Genomic DNA, 12,714 nt, shown 5'->3' on the forward strand with positions numbered 1-12,714 from the left:
GCTCTACTTATGGGGACCAGGGTTTGAGAAACTGCAGGTGCATCTACACATTTGTTAATGTGCCATAGTTACAGTGTATTCACTTTAGTATTTGGATAACCAAGTACTAAATCAATGTGCAGTAACTGGCACCACTGCACAGTACCACTGGCACGCAAGTGTCTACAGATGCTAACTGCAGAGTAGCCTAATACTACAGCACAGTAGCATAATTACACAGGTTTTGCCCAGCATGCTACTACACAGTGTTATTAGGCTACTGCACAATTAGTGTGTCTTGTATAGATGCACCCCAATGGTAGGCACACCATCTTCTACCATCCTCACCCTGCCACACCACTGAGGGTTTGGAGAAGGTTCTTTATATCATGAGTCACCCTAGAATCTGGCATTTGTATACACAGAACAGCTCAGGAGTGGGTTGCACATTAAGTCACATTTACTGACCCTAAGATTGGGGCTACTGGGCACCTTGTAGCCCATGGGGCATTTTGGCATCTATGGCTCTTTTACCCATGCTCTTTAACTTTGGTCATATCCTCCATGGGGGGGCGGGGTGGAGGGCACAGCAAAGTTTGGTGTTAAAGTTGCTCTGAGATTTCCCCAGATTCAGAGACTGGTCAAAGAATCCTTTGAGGTGGCTTATAGCTGCTCTGCAGTGCAAAACAACTTCAGTTGGGTTAAAGATCTTCTTGTCTCACTTATGTCTTATATGCATAATATAGGTATTTAAGAGGATGTTGCATGTTCAAAGAAGATAAGGTTTCAGTCAAGCCTTCTGAAGGTAGAAATGCCAGAATTAAGGTTGTCTGCACATTCTTTAATTAAATGATTACAAGCAATTCATTTCCAGAGAATACAGCTCTTTCCTCATCCTTCTGTAATCTTGTCAGATTATTTCACCCTTCTCTTCTGCATTGTTTCAGTATAGGGGAGATCTCTTTTGTTCTCAGTTCTTATAAACTGCATAGCAGTAGCCCCTGAAAGACAGACACAGCAATTTTAGATAAGGTCCATTCAGTCACTGCAGTCCTGGGCAGTTGGGATGACATGTGTGCAGTCATGTGGTACTTAGGCACTTCTATGTAATGCAGCAGACTCAGTGCAAATAGTATCTTCATCAAATTCAGCTGCCAAATTCTGAAAAGTCTCTACTGAGCTTGTGGGGGTGAGATGGATAGCTGAGAATGTTAACTCATGGTAAAAGGCACATGCCTGTCATTGGAACGGTCTCCCTTCCAGATTTCAGATTCCTTCTGTAAAGCATATCCTTTGTTGGAATCTGATTGCCCATGTTACTAATTTAGCTGAAATCTGTTTATTGAATCCAAAGGGTAATAGGAGTGGTATGGTTATATTAAGTGAATGTCTTAAAGTACTGTAATAAAATACCAACTATATATATTAGATGACAATGTTACAATACTTATTAATGACTGTATAATTACAGTGGCAAGCACTTGATCAGAATAAGTGAGAGAGATTATAGCTGTCTCATGCTGGCTGGCTTTAGCAGATGAGGTTATTGTAGCAAAATGCCATCCTCCACACACACCCACAGTTCCCCCACAAGCCCCATACCCCCCCAGCCCTCCACACCTCTCTAATATACAATATACATTTTGAGCTATTATGTAATCACCTCTATATACATGATGCAAACACACACATAAATCAGGACAAAAATATCTTTTAAAAATAAAATTAAAATATGTTATTGTAAATGTTTGATTTTTAGTATATGATTTAGTTTTTTTCTGGTTCTAAGATAGCAAACCCCCTTCCCAAAAGGACAAGGGGAGGGACTTCCAGTGGCAAAGGTCAGGGGTTCGGGGACGGGGTTTCCAGTGCCAAGATGGCAACCGCAGGCAGGGCACCTGTCAGGGGGCAGGGCTACTCTTGCAGCCCTTGAGAGCTCACCAAAACTCGCTAAGCAGCCCTCTAGCTGAAATAATTGCCTGCCCCAGTTTTATCCCTCTAGATTTCCCATTATCTCATTTCCTTCTAAGTTCCAGAAACTAATCATATTGGGCACTAAGAGAAGTGACATTTAACATGCAATTGACCCCTTAAAAATGCTCTACAGCTGTCTCATGGCAGAAGTGCACAGCTCCAGAGCACTTTAAAAGTGTCCCAGTGCAACAGATTAACCCTTATGTAATGGGGTTTCAGATGAAGGCACTCCAAAGCCAAGTATTTTCATTAAATTATGTCTGAACGGGGCTGAGCTGATGTAGCCAAGGCTTGCCTCTGGTGCTATCTGCAGAATTGGAGGGGAGACAGCTCCAAGCTGGAGTTTTTTCAGCCTGTGCTGGGGTGGTGGGGTGGGGATTGGAGCCCCCTCTGAGGCAGGGGGCTCCAATCCACCATCCCCCCCACCCTCAGCCCAGGCTAGACAAACCCCAGACCAGAGCTCCCTCCCTTTGCTTCTCCCCCTCCCATCAGAGAGCACTGGAGTTGGGAAGGGGAGAGGTAGGGCTAGAGGGGAGAGGCTGTAGACATACAGTTCCTCCTGGATCGGCTCCAGAATGGAGCTCAACCTCTCCCCCTGCGCCCCCCTCTCCATAACCAACAAATGTCTGTTGGGCCTGGGGGTGGGGGTGGGAGGGGGAGTTACAGCAGGGATCTGCGTATCTGTCAGTGCCCATCTAGACCCAAACTTCCCTACATAAGTGTCTTATTGCCCCAGAACAGTGAAACCTCTTTTTACTTTTGCTGTCCTGTTTTGATGAGTTTCACCCACTTTGCTCCTACATTAATATATGTATGGTTCATCATACTCCATCCTGACAACGTTTGTATCTTGACTGTCTGTACATTTGTCTGTCTCGCTCCATCTTTTTCTGAAATCATGGATTCCTGAAAGATTGTCATGTTTGTACCTGACACAGGCGACTAGTAAGGAGGGCGTGGGGGGGCACATGCCCCCCCTGAGATTGGCCCCTGAAAGTGCTGGGGAGTCCACTGATACACCCCAATTCAGCACCACTCGGGACTGAGCCAGGCATGGAGTGGATTCCCACCGGCCTGGTTGTATGGCTGGGGACTGCACTCTATTTCTGTACCCAACCCAGCACTCTAGAGCCCGCAGTGTCAGAGAGCACTCTGGCCAACCAAAGCATTGCCCCACCTCCCTCCTCCATGCAGCCCCTCCGTCCCCCTCCCTACCTGTAAAGAGCATGCTCCGATCCACCAGCAGAGTTGCGGTTCCTGCTGCTGGGAGGAAGGTAAGCATGGGGCTTTTGCGGGGGGAGGAGGAGGCTGGCACAGGGAGGGGCAGCCCAGGGGGGTAGTTCCTCCCCCACTGCCCCCAGTGTGCTCTGCCTCCCCAGACTCAGGAGGCACTAGTCGCCCATGGTACCTGATGTGATAAAACATCCCGTCATCTATTACATAAAGTATATTTCATCATTCCTATTAGTGTCTCATCAAAATAGGTGTGACTGTATCTAGTAAGATAAAGAAAATATTCTTCTGAGTAATAGGTAGCTCATTTCTGTTTAAATTTTTCAAAAAATTCTGACAAATTCAAACCATGGAACAGATTGTTCTGCAAGATATAGGCAATTAAAAACAGGGTTTTATAATGGAAAGGGTTGGTCAACCTTTACTATAAGCATTGCTGCCTGAATTTTTTGTAATTTTTTCTTTTTAAATGACCCGGAATATAAAATGACTTTAAATAACTTACAAAGTTGTTTGGTTTGTTTTTTTTTTTACCACTTCACCTGTTCTCAGCAGCAGGAAGGATAAGGGTGAAAAATATTTTCATGTTGTGAAATAGGAATTTTAGGCACCTTGAGGATAAAGCTATTGTGCTCTAAGGCTACTTTATTCCTAAAGAACACATCTGCAAGGGGAGAGGATTTTAATATTTTTTAATTTGTGTATATTGGTGTCACACCTGCAGTTGACTTATCTTGACTTTTCTGAGCGTCTCCCTGGAGACATGACCTCAGAGCTGTTGTGGTTTCCCTGGTGGGCTTTTTGCAGTTATTTTTTTAACTTTGTGATGTCTCTTTGCCTTTTCCTTACTCCCCACCCCCAAAATTGCAGAACTTAACCTGGAAGGGAATTACCTGCATCGCCTGCCAGACGAGATCAAAACCCTGTTACATCTCAAAGCTATCAACTTGTCTAAAAACAAGTTTCGACACTTCCCTGAGCAACTTACTGCCTTGAAAACTCTGGAGACCATCAACCTTGAAGAAAATGAGATTTCAGGTAACAGATTCCAGCAGGAGAGTGTATAAGGATCAAATGCCTTTACATTAAACAACAATGAAGCACTCAAATGTCATGGAGAGCACTTACTTTACCAGTAATCTTGTTTCTTGGGTTCAAAGCAGCATTCTGGTTTCTGTTAAGGGAGGTTGAAATCTATTCTGGCAGTTTGTCTCTGTTTTAAAAAAAAGTCACAATTCTCATTTTATTTCATCATAATTTTCTCCAAATCAACTAACTGTGATACCACATGCTAAGGAGTGTGGGACATGTACAAAACAAGCATGCTATGTACTGAAATTAGTAATAGAGCTGTTCCTGCTTACGTTGTGTTTAAATTAAATGCAAGTATTCTAGATGTAAGCAGCACAAGAAAAAGAAAGCTTTAAAACAGATCTGGTTTACCTGAAGAGAGGCTCATAAGAAAATACAAACATAGCATTGCCACTCAAATGTGACTCCTTTAAAAGCTGAATGGCTCAACTGGCTGGAATGGCATGATTTTCATCACAATCTATATTACTGATAATGCAACGGGATTATCAATATAATATTTTGTTTCACATTTGTTATGTGTACACAGCAGTCCTTCAAATATGGAAAACTAAAGACCATGAGCATTAAACAGATAATAGAGAGTACCTGAAAATTTGATCTACCAGTTTCATATTCTTTGTAGCACTGGCTCTCAGATTTTTTCCTACTGTGTCCCCTATATTGCCACAAAAAAAAAGTTACAGCCACAAATTAAGAAGGTTTTGCAAGCAAAGGAAATGACAAGCTTTCAAAGTTAGCCTTACTTATAATAGTGGTAAATCTTACTTATAATCAGGGATCTTGGTTTTCCATTTGCTATGAAAAAATGTGGTAACACCCAGATTTTCTCACTTTAAGGAGCAAAACGTGGGAAACAGTGAGTTTTGCTTTGCAGGCAATTCCATCCTGCAAGGGGCTGTGGGGATCAGGAGGAGGGTGGTCAGGCAGGGGGTGCCATTTGCATGTGCCTGCACTTGGCTGCCAGGCAGTGTGGAGAACAGCTCCCACAGGTTAGTCAGGGAAAGGGGATTGTGGCCCCCATAGGGAAGGAGGGAGGGAGTCAGACAGGGCTGGGGCTGGGGCTGCTGCTCAGCCCGTGCTGTGCATGGGGCTTGGGGCCTGGGGCCAGAATGCTTGGCCACAGGGCCCAGGTGGGGAGTGGGACAGAGCCCCAGGTGAGTTGTGTGGGGGCCCAAGTGGGTCATCTGGGGGCAGCAGGGTGGCTGTGCACGCTCTAGGGGGGATATAGGGGGCACATGCCCCAAGATTTGTGCACAGAGCAGGGACAGGCTGCCTGCTGTGGGTTTAGGCTCCTGCCCTTCTGCCCTCTCCCTGGGCCTCTGTGGCCCAGCAGGCGGGACCCAGCATGGCAGGGCAGAGTGGGATGGGGAACCTTGGTACTGCCACCATAAGCCCCATGCTGCCATGCAGCCCTACTCCCTTCACACCCAGCAACACAGGCTGGCAGTACAGAGTTCTGCCCCTCGCTGCTGCTGGGCAGGCAGGGCTCCCTCACCAGGGGGTGCAGAGGGGGCCATGGGTTTGGAGTGAAGGGCACCAGCAGGGCTGGGGGTGCTGTGGATGGGTAGGGCACTGGCATATCAGGGCTGCTCAGTGCCACAAAACGGGGGGGGATGGGACAACAGCTGCAGCTGGACCTCACATTCTGGTGAGCAAAGAGAGTAGGGGGAGCTCTGATTTTTCCATGGTTAGAAAAAACCCCAAATCAAATGCCAGAATTTACAGGTACTTATAATTTATTTTATTATAATGACTGAGGCACTGATAGGTTTCCAGGTTGCTTTAAACCCCAACCTTTCACCTTTTTAGGTGAGGACCATGAACCAGCAGACTGCAGACCAGCAGTGACTGGCATACTTAGTATAAAAAAAGGCTGGCTGTGAGTTCGCAGTATGCCAGTCACTTCTAGTCTGCTGTTTGCCGGTCCACAGTCACTTCCAGTTTGGCAGCCAGCCCCTCACAGCCTGGCACCGGGCTATGGCCTGGGGGTTGGGAACCCCTGCTTTAAATTAGAAATACATCACTAAAATATTGTGCTCAACTGATACATATACGTGGAAAAATGCTGATTTGTGACTTTTTTTTTTAAATCAGAGAATTTGTGATTTAAACAGAGAAAACCAGGATCCCTACTTATAATAGTGGTTAAACCAGCTATTAAATTCATTTAAAATAAATCAACATTAGGGAATTATACTGTACAACATGTTTTGGAGTTTGATTTCCAGTGCTTTCAAGTGGCTGGGCAGAATTCTTTCTTCAGACTGGTTCTCCTGCTGGCCAGTATTATTTTTTGGCACTTCTCTTACCTCTTTGGCCGGGCTGTTTTCCCCTTTCTACACAGTGGCTTTTCCCTTTACTTCCACCAACTCACTCACTCCCTCTTCCCCTTTTTTTTCTTGCTAGAACCTGTTTTATCTAACCAGCATTCTTCCAGAATTGTGCTGTTGAAATTTTTAGGCTGATTTTTTTCAAAGCTATCCAAGATAACTGGACATTCAACCCCTCATTGTCATACAGGTCTCCCAAGGGGTCTATGACATACAGCCTTAATGTTTTTCCTTACTTTTGGCTTTACCAGGATTTTGGAGGATTCACACTTTTCTTTTGGTACTAGAAGGGGAAACTGCGGCTTTGCTCTGTCCCTACGCCCTTTTAGTTAAAAAAGAGTTTTAATGGCCTCTGGAATAAGCCATCTCCATCCCTCCCTTGTCAGATAGACAGCTTCTATATGACTTAGTTGAGGAGTAAAATGGGGAAGCTAATGGCTATATTAGTTCTACAGAGACTTCCCTCAACAAGGGATGTGTGGAGTGCATATTATCTTTTCCCTCTTTGGCTCTGAACAAGGTCTTTGGGAAGGAAAGATGAATTTTAAATTGCATAGTTCTTATATGTGAATTAGATTTTTAAGGTTGCTTGCCGGCCAGCTGGCAAATTAGATTCTTGTGCTGTTACACAAAGAGCTGTTAGAAGCATGTTTTGAAAAGGGTTCATTGGAGATGGTCTGGTTTTTTTTATTTATTTAATGAGAAAGAAGGAATATATTCCTGTTTTTTCTCCTTCCCCCAATTATACAAAGGCAAAAATAGTTGCAGAATTTTTCCCTGGTTGTTTGTTTGGCCAGATTCAAAATGATAATGGTGCACAGAGTCATGAATGCCTTTAGGGTTATTCCTCATATTTCTCACCTTAGAAATTGCAAACACAGATTGGTATCAGGAGCTTCCATATGTGTACAATTGCTTTGTTATAATAACTAAAGTAACTAAAGCCAGAGACTGCTCATTTTAAAGAAAACTGTGTATGGCCTTAGTAATACATTTGGCAGTATCAGATATAGTTTCAAAAAGAGAACCTGATGTATTGAAATACAATGCCAACTCTGCTTTGGCATATTAGTCTGGTTTTTGTATTGTCATGTTTTAACTCCTAAACCTGAAGTTTTCTGCTAGCTTGGTCAGATTGTGACCTTTTCCCACTGGTGAGCATTAATCACAGGAAAGAGTAGTTCCATTGAAGTTCTCTGGACATCCATTTTTAACATCAGTTGTTGCTCATCAGTTGAGTAAGGGGCTCACAATCTAGCCCTGAATGTGCCAGATATCCTTCCAGGGCTACATGTTCAATGCAGATCAAGAATATTTATAAGGGTTATATTAATTTTCCATGCCTGTTTTCTTATGTTAGGCCTATATCCAGCAATTTGTCACTGAGGTGAAAGGAACTGTCAGACACTAATTCCTCTAGTCGGCTCTCATAAGTTCTTTGGCTCTTTCTCCTTTCCTTCCTACGCTGCTTTCAAGAAGAGATCAAAAGGACAAAAGTACTGCACTAAATATGAGGCTAACTTTTATATCAACACTTGGATTTTACCTCTTCAAAATTTTAAATTATCAAACAAAAAGAAAATACAAAGATACAGGTTTGAACCTGATTGTATTAGATGTTTTCCTTTCAAATTCTATCAGATAAAAGAAACCATTTTTCTGGAACTGGAATGATCTTAAACCTTGTCTCTCATTGTTGAGTATGACAGAGGGTTGGTATGCAGAGGAAGCACAATCAAGTTCCAACAGGAGCTGTCATTAAAAATGATTGAAGTGAAGCAGCTTACATCATTGGTGATGCTATTAGTTATTGTCCCATCCTGCAACATCACATACTACCCTTTCCTGGGCTACCATACAGCTCTCCTGCTGCCCCTTCTTTCCTGGCACTGGGCCTCTAAGTGGAGAAATTACCTTAAATCATAACATTGCATATAGGGAAAGTAGTGTAGTCTAAAAGAATGAAATCTAATTACAGGTCAGGGAGCCCTGCATTTTTGCTCCTGTTTTGCCACTCAATCACTGTGCAGCCACTGCTCTGTCTCATCTGTAAAATGAGTGATATAACCCTTTACTGTATTGCAAGGTCAGTGTCATCGGGAAACAGATTCTGTCATAGCAATGAACCTGCAAATTGTCCAGAAGCAATTAGTCCAGAAACAACGGCATGATCTTATCATTACCCTCCTTGAAGAACTTGGGACGTTATGCTTCACTGTTTCTTGACTGAACAAAAGTGATCTTTATTGTATGCATAAATTGAGTTAATATGTTAGCAGGGTTTGTCAGGAAATGCACCCAGATGTGGTCGGGGAGAGTATGGATTCCATTAGTGACATCTACTGGTATGTGCTTCAAGGACAATAACAAGCAGAGGAACAATCCACTTCAAAGTGCACCTCTTCTCTTCTGAGCCATTGGAATCAGCTTAACTAAACTCAAAGAACATAGACAATGAAAGAATTTAGGCAGGATTTAGTAAGAGGTAGGCTCTGTGAAAGGACTAGAGATGGTTTAGATCTTAGATGAAACACCACTCCATTTAAAATGAAACACTGCTCCACCAGTTGTGTTTCCAGGATCGGATTGGCCTGCTTAGGATTCGTAGTAAAACAAACATTATGTTTAAAAAAATCTTGTTCTCTTTTTTTATTCTTGCTGTTGCAATAAAGCAATAGTTTAAAAGAGGCTGTTTGGGGGGACAATATATTAACCACAATTTGTACAGTTTGTGAAGTCAGAAGTCATACCAATTCCCCAAGTAAAATAAGATGTATTGGCAAAAGGACTCTAATACTTATATTGTTTTTATATTACGGCTTTTGCCAATATAAGAATATCAGTAAAAACCACATGACTCAGCCAACAGTATTAGCAGTAAAATTTTCTAGTGTAGACTTGGAGTTGCACTGTCTGGAGGAAATGAGATACTTTGCAATAAGGTATTAAGATTACGCAAAAGAGCAAGTCTTCTCTACCACTTTGCTTAGTGTAGAAAATGAGCCTGTTTCTGAATTCAGTTAAATGCAATTGGTTTTTCATTTGTACATCAAGGATATGAGTCTATTCTGCTGGTAGAAAAAAAATTATGACCAAAAGCCATGGAGCCCTTGAATTTCCTCAAGGATAAATAAAGAAACAAAAGAATTCTTAGCTTTTTCTTCCTTATTCTCTTGGCTTGGCTTAGCTTGGCTTGACTTGACTTTTCAAATGCTTGGAAGGGTCTTTCATGGTGTGGATGTTTCAGAAAAAATGCAGAGTAGAGGAAGATTTAAAGCTGTGCCATTGATTTAGGCAGTCAGGTGTAGCAGCACCTGCATAATGCATGGTTAAACCCTATGATGCTTTGCAGAGGTTTGTAGATTTTAAGCCTCAGCTTGACAGGTTTCACCTTCACAAAGGCCTGGCATGCTTTTAAGTTGAAAGAAATATTGGGAACATACAAGGTCTGTTTCTTACAGAAAATACTTTGTTTTCTCACTTTCAGTGTTGGGCTTCCCATCCCCTCTGAATGCATTAAATAAAATGGCCTTGCCAGTGCTATCATAAAAATGGCACTGTTTATTTTCCAGTGGTATCTGCATAGGTTAATTCTACAAGGGCCAAGAAGTCCCTATGGCAAATTTACCCTTTTGATGTTTACTGATCAGTACTGACTCAACTCCTGTTCTTCCTTCAGCAGCTATATGGAGGTCTCCCATCCAAGCAGTGTTTTTGCTTGTCACAGGGCAGGGACCCAGGAGTGGCCGTGATCTCTCCTGGCGCCCCCTACTGTGCCAAGTTGTCTGTCAAGCACCCTCGTTCTCGCCCACCACGTCTTAGATGGTATCTGTATTCTAAGGGAGGCTGCCTTCTTGTCCCCTTGGACACGGTGCTCTTATTTATCCTGGTCCCTGTTCTGTGTAGAGTGATTTGGTGCACCCAGCCCTATGGGCTATGCATGGCTCCTACCACCCCTTATACCACACCCCAAGCCTTTTAGATGTACCGGACGTTGTTGAGTCAGTTTCTATAGCCCGTGCCCTTGCAGACGTCCTCCAGTCTCGCCTCTGTACGCTCGCCCTCTCCGGGGCTTCTCCCTGAGCTCACGCCCTCTCCGGGGCTTCTATTCTTGTGCGCCCCCTTGGCTATTCACCTATGCACCCTCACGGGCACTCCCTAGCTTCTCCCGCGGCTGCTGCCCGCCCTGGGCCTTTTCCCCATGGTTCCCACCGCCCACACTGGGGCCTGTCTCCGCGATCCCGCTGCCCGCACTGCCCCACTGGGGCCGGGATCTATACAACCCCCAAAACGCAGCACCCTCTCCGGTGCCAGGAACCCCCACGCTACTGGGGAGCTCCCATGAGGCCTCCTCCAATCCCTACAGCCTCACCCAGTCCTCCAGTATAACAACAAACAAAACCATCAGCCAATTGGCCCCAACTCAAACTCAAGCCTCCTGGCTAAAACGTAAACCCTAAGCCCTCTGGCTAATCAGCATTTCCATCCCTGCCAGGGGCTCCTCTGCCTGGTATCCTCACCCATAAGCTGCCTGGGCCATCAGGCTCCTCACCTCAGCCTGCTCCCACAGAGCTCCATCTTCCGCGACTGTCAGAGGAGAACTGCCTGCTTGGCCTCAGCTTAGGCTGTTTATATAAGCTGGGCCCTGCCCCATTCCGGTCAGCTGACCAACTGCCATTGCCCCAGCAACCGGCACCTGTCCTTCCCTCTAGGAGCAGGCACTTCAGTGCACTGCAATACTGCTTAAGGCAGAAAATTTATCTGGCTCTTCCCCCATCCTTGGAAGTTAAAAATACATCTGATTCAGACTGATTGTGTGTAGCCGCTGGGCCTCGACCAGCCACTCTTGTGCAGCTCTCGCTCGAGTAATTGGTGTTAAGCGCCTCACGGGTTCATATCTCTGCCTGAGCTGTTTTTTTCCAGCTGAGTCTTCAACCCCATGCTTGCTTGCCACGATTTGTTGGACCTCAGTGTCCGGGGTTGTTCACCGGGCGTGCTCGTTGACTCGCAGTTCTCCTGGCAGTTACTCACGGGGATCTGCCACCCCTACACCCTGGCCTCATGCCTCCTGTGGAGAGGTGTCCAAATGGCCAACGCCTTTCTCCTGGGACCCCTTAAGACAGGGCCACCCCAGGGGCTCCGGTACTGTCTACCTAACTTAAGGACCCGCTTCCTTCTGATATCTTTGGAGCCCGGGAAGACAAATCAAAGAAGAAAAAAAAGAAAATGCTCCAACACAATCCCTGGGCTCCCTGCCCCTTTAACTTCCCTTCTACCCCTCCTGGGTCTAAGGGTCACAGAGTGCCTTATCCCTTAGATTGTCTGGCTCCCTGCCTACTCCAAGGCACCTCCAGGTCCGGCGGTGATATCCACCCTGACAGCAATCCTTCTGGGGTTTCCCCGTAGTCCTCCTTTCCTGGGTCAGGCTTCTTCAGGTGTCCCACTGTCCCTGTGCTTCCACCTGCAGTTCATTCCATCTCCCCGGCTTGTTCCACCACTGCCTTCGAGTGATGCTCCTGGCGTCCCTTTGTCGTCCCATCTGAGGCGCCGTCAAGGTGATCCTCCTCTTCCTGCCTGCATTTGTCCCAGCTGGTCCTGCTCCCCAGGTTCCACAGCCTGGGACGCCTCTGCTGTCAGGGTTAGCCACAGCTCTGCTCCCTGATTCCCCGCTGGCTCCACAGCGTGCACCACCATTTTTATCTTCACCGGCCAGCGTTTGGTGCTGATGTCACCGGCTGGCCGCAGCTGGATAAACAGGCAGCTGACGAGCTGCATGGGCTTTGCCTTCTGCCCCTCGTGTGCTGCACTCCGAGCTGCTGGTTAAGTATTCGTCCTTACGGTGCATCCCGGGACATTGTGATTATTAAATTGCCAAATTAACATGTTCTCCCTTTCTTAAATGGGCATTGGCCTGCCAAGTTATTGGTGACTGTTTTTTCTGCTTATGTTTTGAGGCACAGACACATGAGCACATTTAATGATCTCCTTCTACTCCCCTACTCCTTGAAATACTGTAAACAGGATTTTTATAAATCCTTGTATCCTGCTAGCTGATCACAGAACAGAATGTGATCAGAACAGATTGCTAAAGCTAGTTTGGGTG

At 45.1% G+C, this 12,714-nt stretch overlaps 1 protein-coding gene and 1 long non-coding RNA gene across 3 annotated transcripts in view; one reads left to right on the forward strand and one right to left on the reverse strand.

Annotated features, from left to right (window-relative positions):
* Positions 1–12,714, forward strand: part of LRRC20 (leucine rich repeat containing 20) — a 200,804-nt gene that overhangs the window by 114,336 nt on the left and 73,754 nt on the right. For both annotated transcript variants that reach the window (XR_016443514.1, XM_090057598.1), the window contains exon 4: positions 4,057–4,224. Coding sequence is in view for 1 of the 2 variants with exons in the window: in XM_090057598.1 (XP_089913724.1) it covers positions 4,057–4,224 (168 nt within the window). In the remaining variant the exon portion in view is untranslated. The remainder of the gene's footprint in view (positions 1–4,056; positions 4,225–12,714) is intronic.
* The window catches only part of LOC149859842 (uncharacterized), a 61,634-nt gene continuing 53,233 nt past the window's right edge, over positions 4,314–12,714 (reverse strand). The window contains exon 3 of the long non-coding RNA XR_016443516.1: positions 4,314–4,399. This is a non-coding gene — a long non-coding RNA (uncharacterized LOC149859842). The remainder of the gene's footprint in view (positions 4,400–12,714) is intronic.

Source organism: Crocodylus siamensis, chromosome 7 (genome assembly GCF_052110815.1).
Source record: "Crocodylus siamensis isolate JL-2025a chromosome 7, ASM5211081v1, whole genome shotgun sequence".
NCBI lineage: Eukaryota > Metazoa > Chordata > Crocodylia > Crocodylidae > Crocodylus > Crocodylus siamensis.